The sequence below is a fragment of the Jaculus jaculus genome, chromosome 10 (genome assembly GCF_020740685.1).
Source record: "Jaculus jaculus isolate mJacJac1 chromosome 10, mJacJac1.mat.Y.cur, whole genome shotgun sequence".
In the NCBI taxonomy this organism is placed as follows: domain Eukaryota; kingdom Metazoa; phylum Chordata; class Mammalia; order Rodentia; family Dipodidae; genus Jaculus; species Jaculus jaculus.
Window position 1 is genome coordinate 49,662,252 of NC_059111.1, and position 27,671 is coordinate 49,689,922.

Sequence of the window (27,671 nt, forward strand, 5' to 3'; positions counted from 1 at the left end):
AACCAAAAAATAAAAACCCCAAACCAACAAAACAACCCACTCAAATATTGGGGCAGAGAACTGAATAGGGATTTCACAGGGGAAGAATTGTAAATGCCTAACACACACTTTAGAAAATGTTCATCATCCATAACAGTTAGAGAAATGCAAATTTAAACAATTATGAGATTCCACTTTACCCCAGTATGGATAAGAAACATCAAAAAAATCAAATGAAAACAAATGCTGCCAAAGATGTGGAGAAAGGAATCCTCATTCACTGTAGGTGGGAATGTAAGCTGGTACAACCACTATGGAAGTCAATATGGAGACTCCTGAATAGGATGAAGCTAGATTTACCAATAGACCCAATTATTCCCTTACTGGGCATTTACACTAAAATGTCCACATATTAGTTCAGATATATTTGCTCAGACATGTTTATTGTTTCTCAATTCATAATAGCTAAGAACTGGAATCAACCTGGGTACCTATCATTGGACAAATGGATAACCAAGATTTGGCATATTTACATGATGGAATTCTACTCAGCAGCAAGAAAAATTGACACAATGAAATTTTTAGAAAAAATGGTTGAACATGGAACAGATCATACTCAGAAAATTCACACGATCACAGAAGGACTATCATCACTTGGTCTCACTCATTCGTGGTTCCTAATGTGGATCAGCCCAAATTGCTGATATACCTGATAGGCATCTTGAGGCCTGGTCAATAGTGAGGGTAGGGCTTGAGGGGAGGGGAGGGTGGTGGAGAGAACACAAAACTGAACCCAAATTGAACTGGTACCATATAATCCTATATCCTGGAAGATAGACTAAAAGTTTGAACCTTAAACAGGACCTTAAAGGGAGCACTTGAATTGAAGGGCCCTGGAGAATGTGAGAATAAGCCTAACCTTAAATTTCTCATGTTTTCCTCTCTTTTTTCTTTTTCTCTTTCTTTTTCCTTTTTCTTTTCCTTTGGTGTTGGCCTGTAACTTCCTGCACCAGGACTCAGTTACCACCCACAATGAACTGTTTATCAGAGAGACCTGCAAGCCCTCCCCAAACATACAATACAGGCTTCTGTCAGAGCATTTGATTACCCACAAGAGGTTAATGATAAGACCCTACTGCTGAAGATATCACATGCTGTTGGCACGGAGCATGGAGAGACCTGGCTGGAATCTGAAAGAGAGCCAGTCCCCAGACAGCCCATCTAGTGCTGGAGGAGCAACTTGAGTTACTGGAGGAAAGCGGCCAACATCTGTCCAAGCAACTTGAGGTCTAATCTACTCAGAAGCAAACAACCTGACATGATGCTCACACAAGTGCAATAGTGGAAGACACCCATGACGGGTAACCAGCTGCTCTTGGATTAGTTAATAGATCCTCTCAATGGAAAGGAAACTATATCTGAAACTGGGAAACAAGTCAGAATCATACCCAGATAATGATTTTGCTTTCCAATGTAAATTTCTCACTAATCTTGGGTTTTAAGAGGGTCTACAACCATTAAATTCTTTCTAAACTAATAATGGTTATCCCATTACCTGGTGCTGACTTCACTGTTCTTGGAAAATCTGCTGTATTTCAGATGAAAGTAGAAACTGAGAAGACACATGACCCATCACGTCAGCCCAGCCCCAGACAGTTAAACTGAGGAAATGAGCAAGAGTGTTCCTTTCTCGATGAATCTCATATCAGCACAATGGTGAAGGAGATAGACACAGAGGACACTCAACACCTACAAACCAGAGATCCAGATGTTCCTAAGAGCCTATCACTGAAGTAGACTTAAAATACAGCCAATATGGATCAGGGAATATTTTAGAAGAAGGGGCAGAAAGATTGTTAGAGCCACAAATGGGACATTATGCACAGAGGTAATCTTCTCCATAACTGATTGGTGCCACACAATGCATGACTCACAATCCCCAACGGGATGACCTGTATCTTCTATACTGAAGACCCCTTCAGAAAAAGGGCAGGTGTGAGGGAAAAGATTGTACCTACATGTGTTGTTTACATACTAAGTATGTCAATAACTAATAATAATAAATTTTACAAAATGAAATATGAAACACTTCTCAATTAAAAATAAAAAAGTCTGCCATCCAACAGCCTGAGAACTTAATTGCTCATTCTAAACTTATCAGATTGATTAATATCTTTTGACAGCCTCCTTTTTCCATGGAAAATGACATGTGACTTGGCAGTTCATTTAATTTGTTCAATAAACAATTTCAAGGTGCAAAAAATACAATGCATTAATATGGCAATGCAGAAAACATGAAACTTTATGATTTTTTAAAGAATCTCAAATTGCCAGTTTGTTTGTACTATTTTCTCATAGACCTGTCAGTGAAAACTCTACAAGAATGTATTGATTAAGAGCTAGAATCAACCCAGATGTCCATCACTAGAAGAATGGATAACTAAGATGTGGTATATCCACACAATGGAATTCTACACAGAAGTAGGAAAAAATGACACAATGAAATTTGAGGAAATATGGTTGAACCTGGAACAGATCATTCTCAGTGAACTTACCCAATCACAGAAAGATAATTGCTACATAGTCTCCCTCATCTACAGCACCAAACCTGAGTCTACTCAAGATGCCATCATACCCAGCAAGCATCTCGAGTAGACAATAGGGTGGGTGAGGAGGGAAGTGAGGGCAAGGGAGTGGGTGGGGGGACACAAATCTAGACCCAAAAAGCAAAGGTACAATAATATTCTACATCCTAAAAGGCAAATCAAATGGTTTAACCTTCACCTGGCCCTTAGAGGGAACACCTGAGCCACATGACACTGGAGAGGGTATGACGAGGACTGACCTTAATTTTCTACAGCTCCTCTCTCTCTCTTTCTTCTCTCTAACTCCTTTATATTAGTTATCTTTATCTTCTGTCTCTTTGTGGGTACTGACCTAAAAGCATGACAGTTTTCTGTCAGAGTACTTGATGACCCACCAATGGTCAGTGTTAAGACCCTACTGCTGAAGACACCTTATGCAGCTGACACTTAACTTAATATGGAGTGACATGGCTGGAAGCTGGAAGAGAGTCAGTCCCCAGACAATCAGCATGTCTAGTGCTAGAAGGTGTCAACTGAGGGAAAATGACCAATATCTGTCCAAGTTACTCATGGTCTAAACTACTTAACAGCAAAAAAACCTGTTGTGATGATCACACAAGTACAATAGTGATGCACAGCCACAATGGGAAACCAACTGCTCTTGATTTGGCTAACTGATCTGTTCAGTGGAACGGGACCCATAGCTAGAGCTGGGAAACAAGTCAGAACCATATCCAAACATGAGCCTGCTCTTCTCCATTATCAAGCTACCACCAATCATGGGCTACAAGAAGACTTACACCTAGTAATTCTCTATAAACAAAATAAGGGTTATCCCATTTATCTGGTGCTAACTTTACTCTCTGTTGGAGAATCTGCTTCTCTTTTTCAGATAGACACAGATCCTAAGAAAGAACCTCCCCATCATACCTCAAAAGGGCCCCAGCAGAAACTAAGAATAATTGGTGAAACAAGCAAGGGTGCTATTTTGTTGCTGAACCTGGTACCATCACAAGGGTGAAGGAGATCAACACAGAGAACAATTCATTCCTACCAAATTAGATATCCAGAGACAGAGAGGCTCATCAGTGAAGCAGACCCAAAATGAACCCAACATGGCTCAGGGAAATTTTGTGGAAGAGGGGGCAGAAAGAATGTCAGAGCCACATGTTGGGTCATGATATGCAGAGACATTTCCTCCTACCCATCACTGTGGGCTAACTCCAGAATGCATGACCCATATACTTCAACAAGGAGGGGCCAAGGGAAGGAGGTAGGCCATGGATGAGCCTAACAATGGTGCCAACTTGACTATTTTCACTGAGTAGAAACTAATTAATAAAAATGAATATATTGATAAACCCATTTTACTTTTGTATGCCCTTTATCGTCTTTCTTTGATTATAGTAGCCTTTTTGACAAAAGGTTAAAGATTTCTCCAATCTCTTTCTTATCTTTGGTTCTAGTATTTCACTTGACTTTTTTTTTTTTTTTTTTTTTTTGTTAGTGTGGTTTTTTGATTCAGGTGTCCCCCATAAACTTAGGTGTTCTCCGGGTGATGGAGATTTGAGAATGAACACCTCCTGGAGGGAGTGCATTGTTGGGAGTGGGCCGATGAGTGTTATAGCCAGCTTCCCCTTGCCAGTGTGTGGCACACTCTCCTGTTGCTATTGTCCACTTTATGTTGGCCAGAGGGTGATGTCCACTCTGCTCAAGCCATTATTTTCCCTGCCATCATGGAGCTTCCACTCCAGTCTGTAAGCCAAAATAAACCTTCCCCCCCAAAAAGCTGTTCTTGGGGGTGATTCCTGCCATCAATGTGAACCTAACTGCAGCAGTCAGTTCAGTAACTACACACTTTTAGGGTTATTTGTAGTTCAGATTTAAAACTTTACATTATTTCCTGACAGTATCTAGCTGCCCTTTCTGAAAACCTATTTCTTCTTCTTTTGTAAGATCCCACTAATTGCTTTCATTAGTTGGGCAATGACATTGTAAGTACAAGATGTGCAAATCTTATCTGAGAAACATGTTCTCCTTTCATATTCACTTCTCAATTTAATATTTCACTATGAAATATTTTTATCATGCAACATGTACTTTATGTAAAATTAATTATTTTATATCTAATTCATTGACAGACATACTTAATTATAAGAAATGTTCTGTCAGAATTAGTGAATTAGTGAAGAAAAAATATTTTTTTAAAAAATTTTTATTTATTTATTTATTTATTTATTTGAGACCGACAGACACAGAGAGAAAGACAGATAGAGGGAGAGAGAGAGAATGGACGCGCCAGGGCTTCCAGCCTCTGCAAAGGAACTCCAGATGCGTGCTGCCCCTTGTACATCTGGCTAACGTGGGACCTGGGGAACTGAGCCTTGAACCGGGGTCCTTAGGCTTCACAGGCCAGCGCTTAACCGCTAAGCCATCTCTCCAGCCCAAAATATATATTTTAATGAAAATTATCTGAATGCTCAGAGTAGGAAGGAAATATAACATGACTAAATAATTTGAAGTGACTTTTTATTGCTTGAGTTCTCAAGAATATTGAAAGCAGTGAGTGTTTTTTTTTTTTTTTTTTTTTTTTAAGAGAGAGAGCGAGAGGGGGGTGTGGAGGTGGGAACTTGTGTGCCAGGGCCTTACCCAGTGCTATGGAACTCCAAACCCTTGCATTACCTAGTGCGTATGTGAGACCTTGCCCTTTCCTCACCTTTGTGCTTCTGGCTTATGTACTATCCCAATGACTTTCTCCTCTCAGTTCTTTCCCTCCTTATTTTCAGACTACACTTCTCTACAGATCATCTCTTCTCTCTGGACCAACCATCTGAGAGGAATTCTGAAAAAATTTCTGAGAGGTATATAGATATTGTTCTTAGGGTTTCTCAGGCATTTCTTTTCTCCTATCCCTCCCCCCCTCCCAGAGAAAAGGACAGAGAAAAGGTTAATGTGAAAGTGTGTGTGTAGTGTTTGGGCTTTTAGACATGGGGTTGGGAGGCAAGGGAAGTAATTAGACCTAGACTGCTAAGATGGCTTAGCATTTCCCCCAGTTCACAGACAGCCTTCCAGATGCAGGCTCTGCTTTTTTTTTTTAAGCCTTAAGTCAATTTTGTAAGCAGAAATGTCTTTTTTCAAGGAACTAAGAGGAATGCCTTTGAAATGCCTCAATCAAAATCTATCAAGTTTTACATGGATTTCCACAGCCACCTTACCTCTTTAAATCACCTACTCACAGATATCTGTGACCAGTCAGTAAAGCAAAACTGACCCAAACTGTTGCCGCCAAATGCTCTTCAGTGATTGCTCTTGCCACTTGAAGTTTCCTTCTTGCTTGTATTTTCCTCTGCTGTATCTATAGGAATCTCATTTTATCGTTCACTACATTCATAGTTCACCACAACCTAAAATGTTTTAGTGTTGTAATATTACACATACACACGCATAAATACATGTGCAGAAGATGTGTTATGTGTGTGTGATTTGCACATAGGTATAGATGCACGCACATGTGCACAGAGGTCAGAAGTGAATATTGGGTATCCTTTCTCTATTGTTCATGTGGGTGTTTATTTGGGATGGACTCTCTGAATGAGGAGGCACAACTTCATTAAATATTATAGGCAGCTATAATTCACTCTGTAATAAATCCTAACTACTCATATAAGGAAACAATTCAATGGTGTGTGGCTTTTTAAAAGATGTCTGCAGCAGACCTAAGGAGCCCTGTTTAAGAAAGGGCTTGAACCACTCAAAGATCCATCAATGGACCATCTCTTAGTAAAGCAAAAGAAATAATAGTAATAGCAATAGTAATAAATAAATAAATAAATTTCTTCAGCCCAACAGAATAATGTATGTCCTACCACAGAAGTGTTCCACTGCTGAAGACAGAAATGTCATCTGAACATCCTTGGATCAGTGTGAGCTGAGTAAAATATTACACAGAAATTGAAAGAAAATTAGTCATTTTGTTGAGAGTCAGTTATCATCTTAGAAAACAGTTGATTTTCAAATGTCCAAGAAAATTATAATCTTACTTTTCAAAAATGTGACGTATAAAAATTAAATATGTCTTACAAATGGTTTATTTGTAAAATTTTAAATTTATAACTAGTCCCTGCTGAACTGCTTATTTATTTATTTAGGATATCACTGTGCCAGTGAATGAGGGTTTATGGCAGTTTTATATGCATAATTGTAGTGCCTAACACATATTTTCAGCTTTTCATTATTGTAAGCTATGCTTGAGACATTAGTTTGCCACTGCATTTTTAAAATAATGCATTTATGAAACCACACATTGTTAACAATATTCCTTTAGCCTTGACTCTCGTTATCTTAATTCAACTGTACTCATGTGAAAGACTTAACCAATGGGAACCTGTAGTTTTTCAGACATGTCTAGGGACACCTATTCTACTTTATTTAATTTTAATGTGTTTTTATTTCCCAGCTCATTGGCCTTCACGTTTTTTGTACATCTATTTGATGGCTCAGCCATTTAAAATCACCTTATCCTATACCCTACACTCACTTTACTTATTTATTTAATTTTTGGTCCAATCTATCTGATAGAATTTATCATATCCTTTTTCTGCTCTTGCATATAACTACATGTTCAGGCTTGGGAAAGTCACATATGATGGCAAGGTATATTTCTGTCACAGTGTGCTGTCACTAATCACAGGGGACCCCCAATACTCATAGCATTTTCCTTAGCTAGTCTATTTTCCTGCTCTGCACCAGGACTATTTTAAGACTCTCACTATATTCCAATAGATAACTTCTATTAGCTTAAAGCTCAGGATGCCATATCTTATTTCACCAAAAATATTGTAGACATAAGAAGGAGTCTTTTACCTTCTTCATATAAAACCAAACATCTTTTCTTCTTTTTCTTTTTCTCATATTCCCTTCCCTCTCTCTCTCCATCCCTCCCTTTCTTCCTCATGTTTTCATTTATGTTTGTATACAGTAGTAGTTTTCTAAAATTTATTTGCGCATTGGCAATGTATAAAGGCACTTATTTCTGGGTTCAAAATTATTGATTAACACAAGATGCCAAAGGAGATTTTTAAAATATTTATTAGTAAGGCTGTGACAACAGCCTTTATATAGCACAATTTACATAAATAATCAAGATACAGCCTGTATACAATCACAAAACCATGACATATTTTTTACATACAGTAAAACTCAAGACAGATTTACAAGCATTTTTTTTTACACAATTCTCGTGTATCTCAAGTATTATACAATCAATAACCCAAGTCTGAATTTGCTTATTAGAGTTTCCAGAGTGGTTTAGGTAAACCAAAACATAAGAACAGATTAGCAAATTACCAACAAAGCATGCAACATATAGTATGAAACAAGACATATCTCTAAGTACCTTAAGTTTTGTTTGAAATTAACTTTGTTATGTTTTAAATTTTGTAGACAAGAAATATAATTTTTGACATCACATGTGTTGTTATTAGCACACACATTAATCAGTAGTGGGAGCACCTGAGCACATCACTGAACAAACACACAGACACAGTCAAATAATGATCACAGTCACATGCTTAATCCCAAAGGACATGATTTTTCAACTTTGTCTATGTTACCAAATATCTAGTTATATACAGAGTAACTGATTAAGAAAATGCTCTCAATCAACCTATCAGATGAATAATTTGATTATGTGATTTTCTGTCAATGTGTACCTTTAATAATAACAACATGGGACATACAGAAAACATCAATGTATCATATCCAATGAGAATATATCTGTTTTACTCATTCATCCTTATTTTATACTCAAGGAAAGTTTACTATTAAGGGAAAAACTCATAATTATTTACTGAGCTGTCACTTTCAAGCTCCAAAAGACAAAAAAATCACTCCTGCCATATATGTAGTTATAAACACATATAGTTGTAGTTGGTTGATTTTGGAATCTTATACATTATAACAATGAAAATAAGTTTTTAAACTATTGTTAGTTATGATTCAAATAATAAAGTAAAAAAATACTATAAACATCTTTATAACATATTAATGAAATGAAGCCTTGATGAAATTATTTCTAATATTTTGGGCACAACAGAATATAGAACTTACTTTACTCTGCATCACCACCATGACTATTATCACTGTTGCTACCACCTCCATCATTACAACTGCTCCTACATGAGAATCACTGTCAGCTGGTTACCAGCTATAATATTCCCATGATATGACTCATAATGTGTTGATCCACAAAACTGGTCTCACAGATAGGCTGAAAACGTGCATTTAATGGGTATGACTTATTAAACATGGACAGACTTAAGAAACAAATGAAATTAATTACTGCCTCTTAGAGTTGAATTTTGTTTAATTCTAAAACAAAGTTTTAGAATTAAGAGTAAAAGTCAAAGAATTTGGAGTCATTAAAATTTCAAAATAAAAAAAGCAAACAACAACTAATATCGTTTTTCTGCTAGTCTTACCTGTGTCTGTAACCATGGCTCTATAATGACTCTATAATTCCCTGTCTTTTGTAAAAGAAAAAAGTACTCTGTGCTTTTTATTCTTTCACTGAAAGTTTCTTTAGGACTAAATTTTAAACCAACAAATAGCTTCAATCTTTGATGACTCAGTGGAATTGCAGGAAAACTCAGGTGCTTTTTAAAGGTACAAGTGCTATAATTGGATTAATAACCTATTAATCAGCAATTATAAACTCTGTTGCTTTTGGATTAAAAAAAGCTAATTCCAATAATGGAAAATAAATTTAAAAAGTGGAAAATCATGTGCCAGTGGTTCTTACAAAAAAGTAAAAAACACTAAGAGCCCTATTTGCAATTAAAAAAGAAATAATTTTGTTGTAAGAAGGGTAATCAACACTATTCAGAAAAAATGCATTCAGAAGGGATCAATGTTGCATAGAACAGTTCCAGTCCAACCTAGGAGTTTGATCTGTGGCACACGGGCAGAATCTCTCACTCTGAAGGGGAACGCTGGTGCATGGAAAGTAGTCCTGTTCTTGACTCTTTAGATTGATCTAGCCCTATCACTCGTCCCATAGAATGGAGGGGCACCTATAAGAGAAAGCCTCTATATTCAAGCTTAATAGATACCCAGGGATGATCTTGTGCTGGAGGTTTCTCCATTGTGTAAGCTAGGATGAAGTAAACTGTATGGTCCTACAGCTCGTCAGAAACCCCTCCAGGGACAAGTGGATGCATAGGAGGACCAGAGGTGAGCCAGGGCTTCCTGTCAAGAGCAAATGACAGAGCCTTTTGATGTCAGAAGGAGATCATCTGAGACCCATTTCTTCCCCAATCATAACTAATGATTCTAGGTTTCCTCAAGTGCTAACTTGTGCTGGAAATATCCATGATAATCATCAGCAGCTTTCATAATCTAAAAATAAAATACAAGCAATATCATATCTTTGATGATTTAACTCCCCTATCTCACAGTACAAGATTATCAACAGTAAATAACATTGCATGGTTTGAAAAGAGTTGTTAAAATATGAAAGAAATATAAAAGGAAGATATCTTACTTAGTTTGGAGAAAAGTGTGTTTGTATTTTTGTGATCATAATAACAAAATAGGACCCAGTAGATAGCATCATTTTTGTTTTAGGGTTTTATATGCCTTTCAGTTTTTAAAATATGAAATGAGAAAATTCAGTCAACTACTATTGTAGACATTGTTTCCTCTAACTCCACTAATCCTCCACTTGAATAAAGCAACATTTTTAGGTTCAAATGCTCCCAGGAGCAATATGATTTATTTTGGGAAGTATACAGAGATGGAATAAGAGCTATGTATTTCATTAAATTGAGTATAACAAAATTTGTAAATCATTTTTATTTAATCCATCTTTTTCATGTTAAATGGAACTTTATATTTTAAATGAAAAAGACTTTGTAGACAATTTAATGTTTTATTCATGCCAATGCTTTACACTGGTTTGGATGCTTCTTCTTACATACAAAATCTGGGAATTTATAAGCTACATAATAATTTTATCACTTCTGTCTATAAAACCATATTTAGAAATGTGCTTTCATTTCTCATAGATCTCTGGTTAGACACCCTAGCATTCCATGAAAAAGGCTAGGAATACATCTTTTTTTCATCCTGCAGATAACTGTGGTATGGTGAGGAAGGTGAGTTTCCATGGCATTTTCAAGGTGATATGTAAGGTCAACAGAATCCAGATCAAAAGTCATGATTTTAACCCCAGCTGAATATATCACCACAAGTATACATTCCTTTGTTAACATTTGGTGGCTGAAGGGAAAGGGGATACTTCATATTAGTGACTTGGACATTTGTTTTTAGATCCTAATTATTAAAATAGATCAAAGTGCACTTTAATATCAAATTTTGACTTTTCTTCTATTTTTAAATAGTCATGAACCTGATCACTGTGATGTTAGCACTAACAGAGGAAAACATTGTTTGAGGGAACTTGAGTTTGGTGTCAGAGTTTTCATTTTATGAGTTTAGGTTAAAAATATATAAAAATCAAGAACTGACACAAATTTAATCAATATTAAGAGTAATATGATATGTTTGCCAGAGGAAAAATTTTCTGTTTCTGACAATTTGCCCAGGAAAAAGAAAATATGTAGAATCATACATGTAACTACAATTTCACAAAGAACAAGTATTCATGTTTTCTAGAACAAACCAATTTCATCCAGGCCCTTTGGTATATAAGACTCATATTGCCTTGAGTTAATGGTAAATGAAGAAGATTCTGATGTTTTCAACCATGATCAATAATTTATGGATCAGCGTTCTGCTTTACTAGCCACTAAGTGGTTTTGTTTTCACTTCTAGATAAATGTAATTTCATTTTACTTACTACATTCTTCAGACTACATTGTTATGTCATTATATTGAAACAAATGTACTTTTACCACATGTTGTATACTCTTCTAATGGGCAGACACAAGGAAAGCCTGCACAATGTAAGTTAAAATCAGTTTTTCTATATATTCTGCTTCATTTTCCCCATAAACACAGCCATCTTCCCATCCCAGACACACATTGTTGATGGACTTTATGTTATAATTCCAAAACAGTGAGTTATCTGAGAATATAAGATGAAGAAAGTTTTTTGAACTTTTAAATAGTGAGATTCATTGCTATTAATTCTATCAACTGAAGGTTCTTTCCATGTGAAGGATGACTTTGCCTTGTCTATGGAAACCATATTAATCTGTGTGCTTCTATGTCAAATATAGTTCAGTCCTGCCCAACAATTTTGGCTTAAATAATAAAAATATCTTTTACATTTTTACTTCCTAGGCACAAGAGATCCAGTGTCCCAGAGCTCTAATTTCATTGGTTTGTTTTCAACAAATGAACTTTTTTCACTCCTCCTGTGTTCTGCCACGATAGTGACAAGGTCCAACTTTTATTGGTTACACATTGTCACCTCTCACTTGTTGCCCCTTAAAACATATCCCAGTAAAACAGTATCAAACAATAGTCTTGATATGAGACTGCATAGATCCATTTCGTTGCCCTGTGCAGATGTTTCTTCAATGAGTTTGAGTAGGGCTAACCAAAAGTTTGTGCCAGTTGACTATTCTTTTTCTGAGGTCCACTTTATCAAGCCAGATACAGGCTTCCCCAATCAAAGTCTTTTTCATAAACTTCCCTCCATTGGAGAAAAGTAAAATCTAGAAAATAGTCAAAATTATATATACATAAATAAAGTAAATATATACATACATACATACATATTCCAACTCTATTTTTTTGGTTTTTTGAGATAGGGTCTCATGCTAGTACAGGCTGACCTGGAATTCACTATGTAGTCTCAGACTGGCCTTGAACTCATGGCAATCCTCCTACCTCTGCCTCAAAAGTGCTGGGATTAAAGACGTGCGCAACCACACCTGGCTTATATCTCAACTCTTTATAGGACATTTAATCATCAAAGAAATAGCACAAACAAAAGAGAGAGAAGGTAATAGGGAGTAATGCACTTGTAAAAGAACTTAAAAGATGTTCACAAAGATCTATATGTATGAACTAATTATCATGAATATTTTCATTATTCCCCAGAGGGGGGAAATCACACATTCCAAAGGATGGAAGCATACAAAAGAGAGTACAATAATGAGTCCAACTCATTATTGCTAGCCATGTTTAAATTGATAACAAGGTTTATTGTAACATGTATAATTTGAAAATATTTTATTTATATATTGAGAGAGATAGAGGGTGAGGGAAACAGGGAAGATAGGCGAGCCAGAGCCTGTAGCTACTGCAAACAAACTCCAGATGCATGTGCCACCTTGTGTGTCTGGCTTTATGTGGGTCCGTGGAATGGAACCTGGGTCCCTTGACTTTTCAGGTAAGTGCCTTAAACCAATAAGCCATCTCTCAAGCCCTCAATGTGTATAATTTCAGACATGACTATCATTTCTGGTTTTTGGTTGGGGGATTTCAAATGACTTTTTAATCATCATTTTGTACCAAGCTAATTTCAAACAAAAGATGACCTTTCTTACTCAGAGCTCCTCAAACTAATCTCTGAGATGTGTTTGTTCAGACTCAAATTTCTCCTTCACTGTTAAAATTCCTTTCTACTTTAGTAGTTAATCTTCTCAAAGAATTTTGGCTTTATAATATTTCATATTTATCTCCATCACAAGATTTTCAGTGTTAACAAAATGGGATGCTTTCATATTTTTGTATCTTTTTCCCTTTCCCCAATTTGCTTATTTTATTCTTCTTTTCCTTCTATGTCTACTAAAAAGACATGCTATGTGAAAAACATTTTGATAGGCTCCAGGGGAAAGGGCAATGAAAATTAGGCCATGCTCTAAGTAAACAATGATGGAAAGTACCTAAATTATTGCATAAGACAGATTAGGGTTGATATAATAATATGATGAGCAAAATATCTTGTGAATAAGATGTGATGAGTTATGCCAGGTTCATCAGCAACAGCTCTAAACTCATATTGAAAGACTGAATGGTGATGGGCAGAGAGGAATGACAGAGAGCTTTGACAAGGAGAAAAATAAGAGCAAAGAACTTGACTTGAGGCTGAACCTGACTTGAAAAAGCTCTGGTGTGCCTGTAGTATCAAGTGAGAGGAAAATATACAAGGAAGCTGAAACTAAATCAATATAATTAAAACTGACATAACTCATCACATCTTATTCAAGATAATGGTTAGTCTCAGAGGGCTTTACCTTAAGAAAATCAGTGTTTTTAAAAGATAGCTCTGGAATAATTAGATGAACAAAAGGGGTAAGACATTCATGACAAATCAACTAGGTAAACTGCTGAAATCAAGAAAATAAAAAAATGAAGGCAATAGAAAAGATTAATGGCAGTGACTAGGAAAATAAGAGGAATCTATAAATTAATCTGAATTAAACAGAGGAGAGAAGATTTGGTAGCTGATTGGATGGAGTGAGTTGTAGAAATATAAAGTCTCATAGGGAAATACCCCTGCAGATTAAATGCCATATAATATATGATAATTGATGATAGAAAATAATCTGAATGAAAAATCCAAACAGTAATGTATAATATAGTTACCTGGAGGGAATGTCCAGCAGGACTTAGGCTGAATCTAAAAGTTTCATTAAATGAAGGCTCTCGGTCATGTCTGCATACTCTTGTTTTTTTCTTGATCACCTTTTTTTGGGTTGAGATATTCATCACATATATTTTCACGTATAAATCTGAAAATAAGAATTCAGCCCATTAAATATTGACTAATCATATAGTTTTCTGTTGAAAGAATTATAATTGCATGCTAAAACTTTTCCCTGCATTTTGTACAAATGCAGTAGATTGTATGCAACTTGTTACAGAAAACATAAAGTAAATAAAACTTTAGCAGTTTTCTTAGCAATTTAAATTCACTTGATTGCTACTTGTTACTCATAGCACTCTAATTTTTTGTACAGAACATCTAGATAAAAACAAGAAAAAATCATAGAGTATAAATTAATAAAATTCCTTTTCATATTTTCAGATATATTTCATATACAGATAAAATTTTGTTTAGTACTTCTCCTGCAACTTATATAAGTTAGTAGACGTCTTACAATGGTCATATCATAAAGTAAGATACCTGGTAAGTGGTCAGGAGACTTAAATTTGTACGTAATATTTCTGCACTGGAGAATTTCTACTATTAGTTGTTCACCATCTGTTTTCATTTCTTTTTTCAATGCAATCTTGATTTCTCCCATCACCTGAGTTTTAGCTGCAAGAATTCAACAACAAAGTTGAATAATATGCAGGGTTATTTACTAGATGATTAGCTTTGTTATTAATCTATATGTTTGTATATTGAATGTTTTATCCTATGACAAACATTTTATTATATGCTATAGGTATACAGATGAGTGGGTTATAGTCCAAGCTCTTAAGGAACAAATTGCTTCATAGAACAACAGATTGTAGACATTTATAACAAAGTATGCTGAATATTGATAGGTAAGTGATTAGAGAAGCATGAGGAACTGTAAGTAGCTGTGTTACTTGGCTATAGAATTTTAGACTCAAAGAGGTAATAGGTGAGACTATAGAAAGAAAGACATACATGAGAATTCACCAACATGAGTAGAAATTTGTTTCCATGGGGATTCTATATCCTGTCTTAAAACAATTTTGTTTTCAGAGTTAAAGCAGAGGAATCTATACAAAGTATTTAAACATGGCTGCTAGTAGTTTGTTGTCAAACATCTGCTTTCAGGATTTTTTTTTTCTGTTTTTTTTTGAAATAGGGTCTCACTCTAGCTCAGGCTGACCTGGAATTCACTATATAGTCCCAGGGTGGCCTTGAACTCACAGTGATCCTCTTACCTCTGCCTCCCAAGTGCTGGGATTAAAGGAGTGCATCACCATGCCTGGCCAGGATTTTAAACTTTATAAATTCTTTATAGAACTTCTTCAACATTGAAAATGTTAAATAAAATACTTTGAATATCCTTATTTCAGTAAAAATGAAAACACCATATTTATAAATAAGTGATGCTTAAATCAAATAACCAAATTTATAAAACAGAACACTGAGGAGTACTATTTTATATACTCTTTTCAAATTTAAAAAATGCTTGGTTTAATAGACGAGAAATAAATTCTCATGTGTTTTTACATCAAATCCATGGCAATATATATTATTTTAATAAAAGTATATGAAGCTCAGTCTCACACAGAAATGTAGTTAGAAGAGGAAAGAGTATTTTAAAATCCTTCTCAGACAACTGTGGATAACCTTTGATAATATAGTAAACTTGACCAAAGCTAGGATTGAAAATCAAATTAATGGGATTTTACACTTATTTTTAAATCCTGCAGTTGACATTGCACTTGATAACAAATATAGCATTGTAATTTATGTATTGAAAAATTACATACAACTACAAATATACCCATATTAATTAAAGTCAATCTTTTTTAATATTTTCTGATATATTTGATATATGTACAAAGTTGATTAAAAAATTCTAATGTTATGTTGTATGTAAAAGATGTAAAAATACAGATTTTTACATATGTCAAACATATGACATTAGTAAGAGAATATGAGTTAAAATCTTAATATCAGATAAAATAGGCATTATGTCAAAATGCAGTAAATAAAACAAACTCTATCAAAGTAACCACTAATAAATCATAATGAAGATACAGTTTTGAATATCAATGTACCAATTACATGAAGTTGAAACTAGGAAATAAGAGTATATGGAACATGTAAGGGGAAATAATGAGAACAAGAATGAAAGACTTTGCTGAAATATTAGTATTATAAAACAGGTCAAATAGACCAAATTAGGTAGACAACATAATGAGACACCATAATAAAAAGATCTCGATATAACATACATATGTCATTTAAATATATATTATATATATATACATATATATCAAACTCTATACCCTGATACTCAATAGCCACAGAATAATCACAAAACTTTACTCTATATTATTATAATAAAGAAATAAATCTGTTCTATAAATTGAGACATTACAAAAATTATCTCACCACCCTCAAAGAGCTGTTCACCAAATGAAAAAATACTATGGCAGTAGTTTTGAAAAACAATGTTGAAGAGAGAATGTGCATCAGAATCTGTGATGGTTAAGGGAATGATCAGAGGAAATTCAACACCCCTAGACTCTAATTCCATTCAAAGTAGTAATTAGAAGAGAATATGTTTACAATAATTCTGGTACCAGTAAGAAATGAAAAAAAATATTTTAAATTTTAATTTCCAAAGCTAATAAAAGAACAACAAAAAAAAGATATCAGGAAAGAGACAAGAAATATAAACATAATAATATAAACAAGGTGCAGATGTAAAAAAGTGAATGAAATTAATAAATCAATATTCTAGTATTTTAAACAATAGCCATAAAATAAGGAAAACTATTAGTGAACTTAGTCAATGGCATGTGTCAACTTAACTATGACAATTTAACTACTCCTCTTTCTGTTATTTGATATAAAAGTTTTAGCATCATTGATATGTTTTGATACTAATTGGTCAACATTCTGCTTAAAATTATTGACAGGAAGTTAAAAATCTCATCCAATATATTTACTTAAAAATATGGGAGCAAAAAACCAGTTCTTTTTAACTTAATCTTTGCTTCCCTCCTCCCTGACTTCCTTCCTTCTTTCCTTCCTTCCTTCTTTCCTTCCTTCCTTCTTTCCTTCCTTCCTTCCTTCCTTCCTTCCTTCCTTCCTTCCTTCCTTCCTTCTTTCTTTTCTTCCTTCCTTCCTTCCTTCCTTCTTTCCTTCATTCCTTTCTCTTTCTCTCTCTTTCTTTCTTCTTTCCTTTCAATAGTGTCCCCTTATGTAGTACAGTCTGCTCTTGAGTTAGAGTGCTGGGATTTCAAGGAAGAGATGCCATCCTTGGTAGGTTAGTTATCCATTTTAATAAGAATTAACAAAACATTCCAATTCATTTGTTCCTTTTACAAGGATCTTCTCAGAAAATAATAATAAAAAACAATGTCCAAAGTAAAAATGAAAATCAGGACAAAATTTTGAATATTGTCCTTCAACATCCTGAGGAATTAGAAAGATAAGTAAAAAGGTAGGTAAGTATTAAGCAGTAGAGCCCAAACACAGAGGAAGAAATAATTAGTATTGTTCACAAAACGTAAATCCCACTGTCTAGGGGTAGAAAGCATATCATAGGAAGGCACAGCTTAGCAGCATTCCAGTCTACACCTTGACCTACAGAAGCTTGTTGGGAAAAGAGAATAGTCAGCCAACACCTGAGAGTATCACAAATATCCAGTACTGAGAAAGAGATGCCCACTGGGTACAACTGGCCTTGAAGATGCCAAATGAAAACTTTAGGATTGAAAGTCTTGGTTTATCCCAATGAAGTTTTCAGAGTCTCAACATATGAAAATTAAAAAAAAAAAAAAAGCCATAGCTCTCTATTACCAGATTTCAAAGATGATAAGCAAGGAACATATGAAGCTTAGTGTCTTTTCAGAGGATGAAGACAGAGTGAACTACTTAAATAATTCTCAAAAAGAAAGAGAAAAACCTAACCTACTAAGTCGGCAAATCTACCAAATAGCTTAAGCTCTGTCCTAAAGCCACAGAAAGGCAGATAGAAGTATTGTCCCATCTGTCAATTCATCCTTTGTGTGGAAGGAAAAAATGAATGCTTTTTCATTATTATTAGTGTGTATTAATTAGAAAATATTGGGTTTTATTGTGACACCTTCATACATTTGTACATTTATATATATATATATATATATATATATATATATATATATATATATGTGTGTGTGTGTGTGTGTGTGTGTGTGTGTGTGTGTGTGTGTGTGTGTGTATATTCATACACATACACACACATACACATGTAATGTAATTTGGATATACTCAGCTCCCTTCACTTTCTGTTATACTCCCACCCCTTACCCCAATCTCTGTACTAGGAAAGTGAGGATTCAAGGAAGGGGCATTATTTGGAGTCAATAGCACTTTTGGACAGCAGTAATCACATGAAGATATATTTGGGGAGAAATACACTTTTATAGATCATATTTTCCTTTTCTAGGCTCATAATGATGCCAATAATGGGAAATGTGTGGTTTACCACCTCCACACTTGGGAGAAATATTTATTAAAAATGTGTTAATTAATGTTCCCAAGTCATCATTTTACTTATCCCCCTTTTGGAAGATTTACCATGCTTCCTAATGTGTTGTTTTCTTCTTAATAAGAGTTTACACATATATTATCTTTGAAAAATACACATGACATGATATGTTCACATTTATACAGACACTGTTGTCTAGCTCTATTGCTAATTTATATTTTAGTGAGATAAAAATCATTAAGTTTCATTCATAATTATTAGCTCACAGAACAAAATACCATTGGTATAATATCCATTTTATAGAAAAGAAATCAATGGTTTGTGCATATTATGAACCTTGCTAAATTGTGAGTTGCATTAATCACCCTCCACTAACTTAATATCTTCTGTTCTAAATAATTTTGTCTGGTTACTAAACATAATCAATATAAACTTTTTTACTAACATTCCAATACTTGTAGAATAGCGAAAGAAATGTAGTATGAATATACATTCCCTTAAGGCCATGTGGTGGTACAGCACTTGGAAGACTGAGCTATGAAGATCACTATGAGTTCAAGTCCAGCCTCAGGTGCCTCAAAAAACAAAATAAATATACATGCATAAACATATATATATACATATATGTATACATATATGTATATATATGTGTGTGTGTATATATTTATATATATATATATATATAATTTTATTGTCTTTCCATTTGTTTATACTATGTCAATTTCCAACACATAAGATTATTTTTTAAATGCCAATATGAACTGTTGACTGGACAAAGTTTTGTACCTTTGTACAATTTTTCAGGTACATAAAAAAATAGAAGTAATAATATATTTTTTAAGGTTTATTTTAGTTAATTTTTTGAAAGAGGGAAGAAGAATCAACCAATGCATTTAATTCAATATTATGCTGGGTTCTAATCCATATGCTTTTATGGTAAAGTCTTGGGATTGCTTCTCAATAAATGGATTTGCTTATACAAAGTAAGTGACACTATGCAGCCAGCTCTGTTATCTTCCTTCCTTTGTATCTAAGAGACAAATGTTGGGTCCCACACTTTCTACCAACAAATACCATGAAACAGAGTTAGAAAATTGTGGAGATAGAATTTGTTAAATGCAAGATTGGGGGATGACTCAATGGATAAAGCACTTGCTACATAAGTATAAAGATCAAAGCTTGGATTATCAGCTCTACCTTCTTTGAGACAGGGTTACTTGCTGTGCCAACAAACTGCCAGACTTCAAGCAATGTCACACTCAGTACCGAGCAGCTTGGATTTCTCCTGGCTCTGTCTTTGATTGTCCTAGGCACACTGGGATCATAGATATATGCAGGATTTTACACTTGGTTTTAGGTAGATGTTGGGAATTGAACTTGGGCTGGCAGGCTTTCCAAACAAGTGCTTTTTACCACTGAGAAATCTCCCTAGCTCATGTGCATGTTTGTCTATACATTCGTGTTGCAGAGGAAACTTGGGTTTGGGGAGAGCATCAGCATGTGTATGGACATGTGAATTAGGTGGTTCAATACTCATAAGAAGTTTGTCCTTAGAAGATTAGGAAAAATGAACATGGAATAAATGGTCATCCATTTCTTCTCAAAGTAGTAATTTATGAAAGCATACTTGCATGGCAATGGTACTGTGTTCAGTTTAAGCTGCTCTCACGTTGTGTATTAGTTTCATGTATTAGTCTATAGCCTTGGTTGTATAAAGACTGAGGCTGTTTTTGTTTTTTAGCTGATAGGAAAACACCTAGTCTATATTAAAGCCACTATAAAAAATCTCTACTTGTTACAAAAATTCTTTCCAAACCTATGCAAAATTAATGACTATGTCAGTATTTTTCATTTCAGGTTCACATTTGTGTATATCAGAGTCTCTATTATTAAAGCTAAGGAGTGGATCCTGGAAAACTTTCATGTCTTAAGGCTGAATGAGGGCTGAAAAAGGAAACATTCTGTTACATTTTCACTAATGTTTTTTCTTTTCCCCAAAGGAGAAGAGTTCTGTAAGATTTTATTAAAACTGTTATTTGAAATAATCCATATTCAAGGAGGTATACAATTATAGTATCTCACAATTTCAATTTTGTTTTACACGCAACACATTCCTGTTCTAATCTATAAAACACTTTCTTAATGTCATTTTCCAGTTACAATTTTTATCTTATTTTCCTTAACTGTCTTTCTAAGCAAAAGATCAAGTTATAATCTCACCTCTTTTTTCTCTTTCCTTCCTTCTTCCTTTCTTCCTTCATTCCTTTCTCTCTTCTTTCTTTGTTTCTTTGTTTCTTTCTCTCTCTCTCTTTCCTTCCTTCCTCCTCCCTCCCTCCCTTCCTTCCTGCTTTTCTTTCTTTCTTCTTTCTTCTTTCTTTCTTCCTGCTCTTCCTCCCTTGTTCCCTCTCCATCCTTTCCTTTCTTTCTTATCTCTATTTCTCTCCCTAACCTATTCCTTCCTTCTCTCTTTTCTCCTTTCCCCTTCCTTTTCATTCTTTACCTCTTTCCTTTACTCTTGTCTTTCCTTTTCTCATATTTAAGATAGGGTCTCACCTGTATCCCAAACTAGCCTTAAACTCATAATCCTCCTGTCACATCCTTCCTGGTGTAAGAATTCAGGTGTGTGCCACAATGCTAGACTTTGACTATGTGCTTTTAACTCATCTGTATCTTGTGTTAAGACCCTGTGAGCTCATCAGCTGAATTTTTTTTTTTTTTTTTTTTTTTTTTACAATGGGCGCTAGTTAGAGATCTGAGGGTAGGATAGAAGCTCAGGTATTTATTTCCTTGTTTCACCAAATTCTTTCTACAGGGACCTTATTTCCAGTGGCCATGTTTTTCTACAAAGCCTTTAGCTCCTGTCTGGGGTTCCCTGTACTGTGCTGTAACTTTTGCTGGCTTTCTTTGACTCATTAATGGAGGGAATAGTGGTGGCTCTTCCTTTTGACTTTTCCCCCTTAACTCCATCTTTCCCTAATTTTCTTCACTGTGCAAATGGTCCTTTCATTACATTCCTTTAAACTCCTTTATTGTGTTCACTGATGCCTACTAGGGCATGAGACGACATCAAACTATTGCACAAGAAGTAAAGATAAAGACCTAGGATTTTCTTCTCTTTACAAAAAGGAATTATTTTTATTCTATTTATGAAACAGTCTTTTTTGTGAATTTTGAAGTCGCTTTTAATTCCCATGTGTTTCTGGATCTATCTATGAGCTTTGTATACTATGGCATTTTCCCTTTTGATATCATACTGGTGCAAGTCTATTTGAAGTTGTCTTGGCTCTTTATGGTCACAAAGTCTCATTACTTTCTTCCCTGCTCTGTGTTACATACGAGGGGAAGGTGAACACTCTAAGTTTCACACCAATGATTGGAGGCTCAGCTCAGATGCTGCACACATGATTACCACCTTAAAAACATTATAAGAGCTAGTCACAGGTCTCAGAGTTTCATGAAAAAAACAAACAAACAAACAAACAAAGGGGTATGTAAGCCATCAGCAAGCACAGCAGTGAGCCCTAAGCTTCCTTTCTTCTAGTTTTCCATGTGGACTTGGATATCCCTGATTCTGTGTCATTTTATATGAATGTTAAAATGAGTACACTGAGTTACTAAAATAAACCCAGCTGAAAATTCCTTGTGCTTATATTTTGTTATTCTAGCAAGGATCATTGACTTGCTCTGCATTTACTCAGATTTCTTTTCATCTCTTTTGAACGTGTCTTAAAATTGGGTTTTTTGTAATGGAAGTTATTTGACTATTTTTATGTTAATTTCAGGATTCTTTAAAATTGATTTAAAGATTTTTTAGTGCAAATTCTGAAGAAGGCAATGAGACTTCCATTCTATTCCCATGTCCACACAATGGCCTCCTTCATTATCACTATCTTCAACCAAGTTGTGTGTTTGTCACAGTTGATAATATACATTGACATTCATGACTCATAACTGCACAACTCTTGATGTATATAGTCCATGGATTTGGACAAATCACCTCTTTACCCATATAGTGTCATATAGAATAATTGCCTGCCGCATCCTCTGTGTTCTATGTATTTATTCTTCATTCCCCTCACCCCTAGTAAGCTATTATTGTCTTACTATCTACATGGGTTTACATCCTCTTAAGGTTTAATGGCTGTAATTATTTTTTAAAAATGTGACAGTGCATAACCCACAACCCCTTGGGAAAAGCCTACAACCCTGCTGAGGAGGGGTCCCAGAAGAATGGGGGCAGGGAAGAGGGAAAGGATGCTACCAACACATGATGTATCCATACTAAATATGTCTGTAATAAAGAAAAGAAAACTTACTGGAGTCCTTCTGGTGTGTGTAGTTCTAAATTTGACATCAGTGATGGTTTTGGTACCCAAATGGTGGAGATTCTTACAAACTAAACAGCATTTCCAAGAATTCTGATTTTCCACAGAATTGAGTTAACGTTGTTTCTTTAATCAAAATAATGCATTTTAATTGCTGATTAAAACTTTTCTTTAAATTGATAAATTCAGTCAAAGCATGCTTATTCACTCCCCAAGACTTATCATGTGGGCAGTGGGAATATGATTGCACTAACCAGGGTAGGTTAAATTGTGTTGCTGCAAAAATCAGCCCCATTTCTAAGGCTTGGACAATCACAGTTGTTTTAGCATCTCATTTTCCTGTGGATTCACGTTATTACTCTATGCCAAGACTTGTCTGGGACTGGGTTGCACCACCATGTGGAAATCTGCTTCCATATTTAGTGAGACAGGGAAAAGAGAAGCAGAGTAGAGTGTACTATTTAAATCTTCCACTGTGAAGTGAGTCTGTGTTTGTATTCCTTTAGCTAAAACAGGGCTTCTTCAACCTTTGATATTCAAGACCTGTTTTCTCTCAAGAAATATTTTTTCATCACCCCAGATATATATGTATATGAAATAGGTGTACAAACCAAACATTTATTTAATAAAACATGTTTATTTTAAAACAAAAACAAAGAAAAGTCAGCATGTTTGCAGTACCACATCTGTCAAAAGAGTTATTCTTAATAGGTGAAACAATTGTATGCCTTCAAGTAATAATATAATGTATTTCTATAATATGCCTCCATGTATTTATGTCTATAATGGTCACAGTTGAGCCTAGATGGAATTCTAGGTAACATTCTGGCTAGAAGAAAACAGTCCTTCTGTCATGAATCAAGACATTACTTTTTAAAGTAGGTTTTAAAATAACTCATTCTGTTCCATTCAGTGCCATTAATCTGTAACATAATTATTTTCAGAAACATTTTATTGTGTCATATATCTCAATAGGTTGTTAAGGGCAATATTCATATCTAATGAAATGGTTAGCTAATCAGGTGTATGAGAGCTCAAAATATCAAGAACATATATAAAAATTTCTGAAACTACTAGCCCATCTTATTAAAGACAAAAGAGAAACACGTTTTGAAAATAGATCATAATCAGTGCCCCAAATAACCTTAAGCAAACAGTTCCTATTCACTTTACTCAGATAACGTCACTGGTAACTTTAAAAAAAAAAAAAATCAACTGAAATGAACAGATTGGCCTAAATTTTGACACAGACAACTCATCATTAATTAAAAGTAAATGAATTCAAACCATCTAGACCATTGAAAGTAATGAGCACTTGAAGAGAAAGATTTATGTCACAAACATATATTATTGACTTGTGGTTTGAACTATTTAGCCTCTGGCAGCAAGTAACCTTAATTTAAGCAACCAATCTACTTAATAAGGCCCTAGAAGTAAACATGAGCAAGCCCCTGCCTACCTCAACACAGAGCCATAGGACATAGAAGAGGGGCAGTCACTTCAGTATCTTAAGACTGCCTGTTCATTGAACTCACTCTCATTCTGTGATTTAATGAAATTTCAATCATGGAAATAAATTTTTAAGCCAAAATAATAGCTTAACTAACTTATTTGCTTTCTAGTAGATGAAATGTTTGGATAAACTTCAATTCTTAGAATATAAAAAAAAATCCTCAAATATTACTAGACAACTGTGTAAAGTGCATTTATCAATATCTAAGTCTTTCTGATTACAGAACTATAATTCTTGATTAAATCTAGTTTCAATACATGATGGTAGCATCTGGAATATCTGTTCTCTTTGTAATGTATCATAGATGCCAAAATTAAAAAATACTGAGCTAATTCCTGTGCTATCTTCATGATACACCCTGAAAGTTTTTATGAAACTCACCTTTTCTGTACTTTGTCCTTGTCCTTCACTGAAAGTACACACACACACACACACACACACACACACACACACACACACATGCCAGAAGATTGGAATCCTGTACTTTCCTTACATGGAACACAAGATCAGTGTCACTGTATTTTAAAACCAAGTTAAGAGAGTAAAAGTTTTGCATCCTTTCTTAGTGGGCACTGACCTATAACCCCCACTTCCAGCTTGGGGCTACCATCCACAATGAGCTTTTGATCAGAGGAACCTACAAGGTTTCCCAAAACAATGACAGACTTCTGTCAGAGTACTTGAAGACCCACCAAAGACCAGTGGTAAGACCCTATTGCTGAAGACTCCATACGCAGCTGACACATCAAATGGAATGGCATGGCTGGAAGCCAGGAGAAAGTCAGTCCCCAGACAGTCAGCGTGTCTAGTGCCAGAAGGTGCTACATGGGCGACTGGGGGAAATGACCAATATCTGTCCAAGCAACTTATTGTCTAACCTAATTAGCAACAAATAAAATAATGTGATGCCCTCACAAGTGCAATAGTGGCACACAGCCATGGTGGGGAACCAACTACTCTTGATTTGGCTAACTGATCCCCTCAGTGGTATGAGACCCATAGCTGGAGCTGGGAAGCAAGTCAGAACCACACCCAAACATAAGCCCACTCTCCAATATCAAGCTACCATCAATCACGGGGTACACAGGGCCTACACCTATCAAACTCTCTATCAAAAAAGTAATTGTTATCTCAATTTTCCGGATGCTAACTTACTCTCCATTGGAGAATCTGCTTCTCTTTTTCAGATAGATGCAGATCCTAAGGAGAGAGCTGCCCCAACATACCTCAAAATGGGCCCAACTGAAACTAAGGACAATTGGCGAAACAAGCAAGGGTGATGTTTTCCTGATGAACCAGATACCAGCACAAAGGGGAAGGAGACCAACACAGAGAAAAATCAACTCCTACCAAATCAGAGAGCCAGAGCCTCAGAGGCCCCCAACACCTCCGCACTGAAGCAGACCAAAAATGAACCCAACATGGCTCAGGGAAATTTTGCGGAAGAGGGAGCAGAAAGAATGTCAGAGTCACATGTTGGGTCATGATATGCAGAGACATTTATCGTACCAATAACTGTGGGCTAACTCCACAATGCACGACCAATTTACATCAACAAGGAGGATCCAGTGGGAGGGTAGATCATGGATGAGCCTAAACAATGGTACCAAACTGCCTGTATTTGCTAAAAAGAAAACTAATAAATTAAATTTAAAAGAGAAAAGTTTTGCATCCTATTTTGCTTAAACTATTTCAATTCATTTTAAAGTGTACTTTGGAGTGCACACCAGATGGCTTTTTAAAGAGTAGCCAGTTTTTTTTTTTTTTTCCTTAAAATTCTGTAAAGCATAGGTTTGAATTTCATCATTTTTCTAGTAGTTCACTTTATTTTTATTTTTCACATCAACCTGCATTGTTAACACTCTGTCTGATTTTCTTCCTTATTGATCATACTTGCATTTTATTACTTATTTACATATGAACATTACTGCATCCTTTCATCTGTGTGATGCTGATGCTAGGGTGCAAAATGGTTCCAGTTACACAAATGTGCCTCATTTTCTGAGATGTCTTCCTGGCCTATTTGTCCCCATTTCTCCTACCTCTGCCTCTACCTGCATTCTACTTCTCACCATTTCTTGTTTGAACTATTGATACAGATATGATGCTTTATAATCTATCATTTATTGTACCAAATCTGTATAATTTCCCTTCTTCAAATTCATATGTACCTTCCGATTGTCTAACTACAGTGTAGAGTCTAGATTTTTCCTGATGGCAACCTGAATTTCATCAATCTTTCAAACTACTGTGGCCCCCTTTTAAGTCCCACCTCCCACCATTCTGTTCAGTATAAAACCAAGCAGAGGGGCTAGGGAAATGGCTTAGTGGTTAAGGCATTTGCCTGTGAAGCCTAAGGACCCCGGTTCAATTCCTCAGCACCTAGGTAAGCCAGAGGCACAAGGGGGCATATGCATCTGGAGTTTGTTTGTTGTGGCTGGAGGCCCTGCACGCCCATTCTCTGTTTTCTCTCTGCATCTTCCTCTCTCTCTCAAATAATAAATAAATAAGTAAAATATTTTAAAAAGTGTTTTAAAAAACAAAGCATAAATATTGCAAGTTCATCTGCATCACATGTTGTCAAGAATTTCACCAGGACGTGTTTTCTTTTTCTTTTGATTTATTAATTTTCTTTTCATCAAATACAGGCAGTTTGGTACCATTGTTTAGGCTCATCTATGATCTACCCCCTCCTTGTTGATGTAAATGGGTCGTGCATTGTTATTTAAACGCTTGCTAACATTCCTCCAGCTGGATTATTCACATTTTGTTTCAGAAACTATGTAAAAGGTATTCTTCAGCCAGGAAAGCGTTCTTGGGTCAGCCTCAAGCAAAGTACCAGAACCTGCTTTGTAGCATTGCCTCTGATCCAACACATCCCACTTATTAACAAGCATGTTTCTATGTCTACATTGGTTCCTTCTGAATGAAACTCAGCTTATTTTTTTCTTTTTATTGATCCAGCACTGCCTCATTAATAAGAGGTAAAATCAACAAAAGTTCAGAGTTCTTTTGGTTTTATATACATTGTGTAGTCTTAAAACAGAGGCAACATTTGTCCCCGTCAAGTTTCAAGGTGTTAAAAGCTTTACATCAACATACATGATAAACATGACTTTTCTAGATGCTTGGTTGTGACGGGCATGTGCCATGAATCTTGCTT

General features: G+C 35.2%; 1 protein-coding gene across 1 annotated transcript in view; it reads right to left on the reverse strand.

Moving 5' to 3' along the window:
• Window positions 1–7,706: 7,706 nt before the first annotated feature.
• Pclo (piccolo presynaptic cytomatrix protein) overlaps window positions 7,707–27,671 on the reverse strand; it is a 425,322-nt gene continuing 405,357 nt past the window's right edge. Inside the window, exons 23-25 of the mRNA XM_045160196.1 lie at window positions 14,665–14,799; window positions 14,124–14,269; window positions 7,707–12,244 (exon numbers count right to left, since the gene is read on the reverse strand). Coding sequence (XP_045016131.1) covers window positions 12,104–12,244; window positions 14,124–14,269; window positions 14,665–14,799 — 422 coding nt within the window. The 3' untranslated portion in view covers window positions 7,707–12,103. The remainder of the gene's footprint in view (window positions 12,245–14,123; window positions 14,270–14,664; window positions 14,800–27,671) is intronic.